The sequence below is a fragment of the Asparagus officinalis genome, chromosome 6 (assembly GCF_001876935.1).
Source record: "Asparagus officinalis chromosome 6, Aspof.V1, whole genome shotgun sequence".
Taxonomy (NCBI): domain Eukaryota; kingdom Viridiplantae; phylum Streptophyta; class Magnoliopsida; order Asparagales; family Asparagaceae; genus Asparagus; species Asparagus officinalis.
In genome coordinates this window covers 54,898,163-54,902,542 of record NC_033799.1, presented here as the reverse complement: position 1 = coordinate 54,902,542, position 4,380 = coordinate 54,898,163, and the positions used below count along the sequence as shown (strand labels likewise).

The 4,380-nt window shown below is 36.6% G+C and overlaps 1 protein-coding gene across 1 annotated transcript; it reads right to left on the bottom strand.

Moving 5' to 3' along the window:
- LOC109846205 (gamma carbonic anhydrase 1, mitochondrial-like) lies at positions 646 to 4,021 on the bottom strand. Its single transcript, XM_020415428.1, has 4 exons — positions 3,938 to 4,021; positions 3,356 to 3,406; positions 976 to 1,066; positions 646 to 917 (listed from the first exon to the last, which is right to left on the bottom strand). Exons 1-4 carry the CDS (start codon positions 4,019 to 4,021, stop codon positions 646 to 648), a joined length of 498 nt encoding a protein of 165 aa, XP_020271017.1.

The window sequence follows — 4,380 nt, the reverse complement described above, 5'->3', positions numbered from 1 at the left end:
TTCTATGAAACGCATCAGGTAAGGAGTAGTCGACTACTCTCTCTGTTAGTCGACTACTCTGAGCTGACAGAAAATAAAAGCTCAGTTTTTTAACGTGTATGTTATTCATCACTAGTACAAAACTGATCTGTCCAAACGGTTGTAACCGTTTGGGCAAATGCGGTCCCAAACGGTTACAACCGTTTGGCCGAGTAAAAAACCCGTTTGGACTGAAGCCGTTGGGGAAGAGTTTTCCCCAACGGTTGCCCAAACGGTTGTAACCGTTTGGGCAAAATCCCAAACGGTTGTAACCGTTTGGGATTTTTTCCAAACGGTTACAACCGTTTGGGTTGTCAAAAATGCCCAAACAGGTGAAACCGTTTGAACAAAGTTTGGTCCAAATGGTTTCAACCGTTTGGACAAAACTCTGTCCAAACGGTTTCACCCGTTTGGACTATTTATTTTTATCATTTTTTAATTTTAGCTATTTTAAATATCTACCTACTTACATTTAATATGCACATCTCACACAATAATTTCTCAATATATCACATTGAAATCGAAAATATATACATACACAAAAATGTCTCAAACAATGCTAAATATCCAATATTATATATACATACACAATGAAAAGCATCCAATATTATATATATGTCTCTAATATCAAAAATGACTCATACACCCAAAATATATACATACACATTCAATGTTATTAGGAAGTGTGAGCTCTGGTGGGACTTCACTAACTACTCCGAGCATTGAATCGTACTCCTCGTCTATGCGAGCAAACTTCTTGCGAAGCGCCATCTCAAACTCGATCTCGTCAAATGACTTCGCATTTTCTGCAGCATGGACCTCGGCAAGATTGACATAGTTTACTGCTGATTGGGAAATGAATGCAATCTCTTCTTCAGTGAGATTCCTGAGGAACTTTGCTGGATTACCAAGAGAGTTTTACTTCTGTCACATAGTCGAACTCAAAATCGAACTCACCCGCTGACCGATTTCTGCATCGCAGAGCCCCAGCAGCTAATTTCTGTGGTTCGAGGGGCCTTGTGAACAAGAGAACTGGCTCAAGAGGGTCCTTCACCAGTTAACATAATTAGATTAAAAAATCATATCAAATTTGTCAACTTAAGTACCTCAAACAAGTAATTTTTTACATGAGCAGAAAAAGCGTGTCTAGTTTTGGTTACAACAGTGCGTCCTGATGGGATAAGATGTGTGTCCTGGTAGGATGAGATGTATAATAGTTCATTGGGTTAATTGCATATAGACTACCCTGTAGTATTGTTGTTTTGCACTTACTATCCTGTAGTTTCATTGTTGCAGATAGACCCCTGGGTTAAATACTAGATTCTTTTACTTGCTGCAACAATAAAACTACAGGGGCAACAAGTGCAAAACAACAATACTATAGGGGAACTGTGTACAACTAACAAAGCTTAGTAAACGAAACATTCCTAATGCACTATTCATAAGGGAAAAACGATGACAGCATTAGTAACATAAACACTGATGCATGGCTAAAGTATAAAGCACCACCAGAAACTCTAGAAAACTCAACACCAAAATACATTGATTTAATGCTGAAATCAAGATTATGTATAGGCGTTAGAGGAATTAGCTCTGTAGTTGTCAAAATGGCCAAATGCACAACCTAGATGATTCCGATGGATACAAAAGGTTGCTGCAAACAAAAACAACTATAGCAAAAATAATATGAAGCGTAGAGCAAAAAATTCATTTGACCTATATACATTCTCCTATGGTGAAGCATGACCAAAGCTCTATGGAGTAGAATCAATTACATGTTGGATAAAAGAGCATGCATGCAGTAGGTTGATATATATCTTAGCCGTTTCCCTCTGGAAGTTGTATGCAGCTAGCCTAGAAGGTTTAGAACCTTCTAAAGTTCTAAGAAAAGCTTGTAGAAAAGGAGATCCAGATGGAAGATGTGGTTAATTTGAATCAAAAGAAGTAAAGCAATAGATAAGAGATGTCAGGAAATTGCAAATGCATGATGTACTTTGATAACAAGGGGGGAAAGGCAGAACAAGGTGTAATTGCTCATAGATGAACTATTGAAATAAAATAACTTAGATTAAAAAAAAAAGAATTTAAAGATAGAAAACAACCAGTATACCTTTTGTTAGACAATAGTAAATTATTAACCCTTCCATTATAACCAAACCAGCCCCACCTGCCTTCTCAATACCAACCATTAGGAGGTGAAAGTAAAAAAATTTCCCAAGCTTCCTAAAGGAATAGGAATGTACTAAATAGTCCTTTTCTGAATACATGCCATAGCCTAGGCCTGAATCTCAGATTCTCACAATCCACCCCAAACAATTTGCCAATTGAGCTAGTCCTCAATAGGCGAGACAATGACCATGTTAAATCATTTGAGAAAAGATATATTTATAGGCAGTCCTCAAAAGGCTTGACAAAGGTCAAGTCCTCAAGCTTTTGAGAAAAGATGCTGAAGTGTTTACGTAAGTAAATCATTTGATTGAGGGAATATTTAAGGAGAATATTTATTTATAGGTTATTTGTAATCATTTTGATCATTTGATTGAGGGAATATTTAAGGAGAACATTTATTTATAGGTTATTTGCAATCATTTTGGTACATTAGTGGAAATGATGGGAGTATGAAGATCATGGATATGAAGTAAAGAATGAGCAGACAACGTGATTTGGAATTTGGAAAACTAAATGACCTTATAATACCACATTTACGTCCTATAAAGGAGATGATATAATATCTTCAAAATGGATAAGCTAAACAGCTGAGAGGAGCTTGATGCTTTGAAGGGAGACTAGTAAAAGGCAAGAGGAGATTCAGGGTTGAACTCAGGAAAGGTACTAAACAATCCTCACTGAATAATGATTTGACCATTAAGTTGTGCCCTCAAAAACAAGTTCCTTTGATCTTTAAAGACACCATTTTAAAGTTTCACACTTCCCTATGCCAAGTCACCAATTAAAGAACCACTCCTAGCCAGACAGGCCACACAATTCATTTAGAAGGTAAATTTAGACGTTATTTAAAAAATGCATTAAATAATTTTACTAGTTCAGGACTGCAATAAGATAGTACAGTGAGAATGATGAAGCTCTTTCCGAAAGATATCTTATTTTGGATATACATCAACAGTGTCAACTAAAAAAAGAGGGGAAAATAAAGAAAAGGGAGTACCTTATACTTAATTTGAATCTGTTGAAGGTTGACCTCGTTATGTATGACCTCCAGCTTTTTTTCTTCCCTCTGAAATTAAAATTTTCATTATATATATACTGAGATTATTGAATATTTAATTGTGTTTGCAATAAATAAATCTCAAGGTTAAGTAAATGTAATCTCAAGAACCTTAATCAAAGCATCCAACATTACTTTTGTCTGGCCTAAGTTGCGCCTGACCTGAAAATACCATTCAATTTGATGAAGATAAGCACAACCACAAAGTATGTTTTTAAAAAAGGAAGGATAATTTCATCCAATTTCCAATTAACTATGAGGAAAAGAAATACAAATCAATTCAGAAAGGTATCTAACTATGAGGAAACGAAATACAAATCAATTCAGAAAGGTATCGATGGTAGTGTTGTCTTCTTATCATAGCTAATATAAAGAACATGAGAACAACAAACATCAAGGAGTATAAATAAAAAAGACAAGATGACTGGCTTAATTAATTATTAGGCAATAATCAACGAACCCACTATGCAAGACAGACTTCACAATTCAAGAACTACATTATGAGGAGTACAATGAATCCAGACAAGCAACATAGTTATAACAATGATGATAAGAGAAAGTAGCGAGCAATAATCCATAAGCTTGTATAGATTTCATGAAAGCATGTTTATGTTTGTTCACGTTGTACTAATTATTTCAATCAATAGTCGGAATTCGAAACCCTAGAACTCAAAATCGAACTCACCCGCTGACCGATTTCTGCATCGCAAAGCCCCAGCTCTTGATCGCGAAGAAGAATCCTCCGCTGCTCTTCACCTGCTGATCCCTTGATCCCATCTTCGAAACCCTAACTCGATTGGATCGTTTCGGTGATTGGGTTTCTCAGAAACCCTAAGAGCTAGGGTTTCACCACTCGTGAAAATTTTGGGAAGACAAACGCCGTGGAATAGATGGAGGCGGCGGAGGATCGAGATCTAGCGGTAGATGAGGGAGGTAGAGGCGGATTTGAGAGGGTGTGGTGAGATATTAATTTGGGGATGAAAATTTGGTGCCGCTAGCCGCTGGGTGAAAATTTTTGGCGCCACTCGTGAAAATTTTGGGAGAACAAGCGGGTTTTGCAAAATTATTTTTTAAAAACCCTAACATAGCTCCCAAACGGTTGAATCCGTTTGGACTAAAATATCCCAAACTGTTTA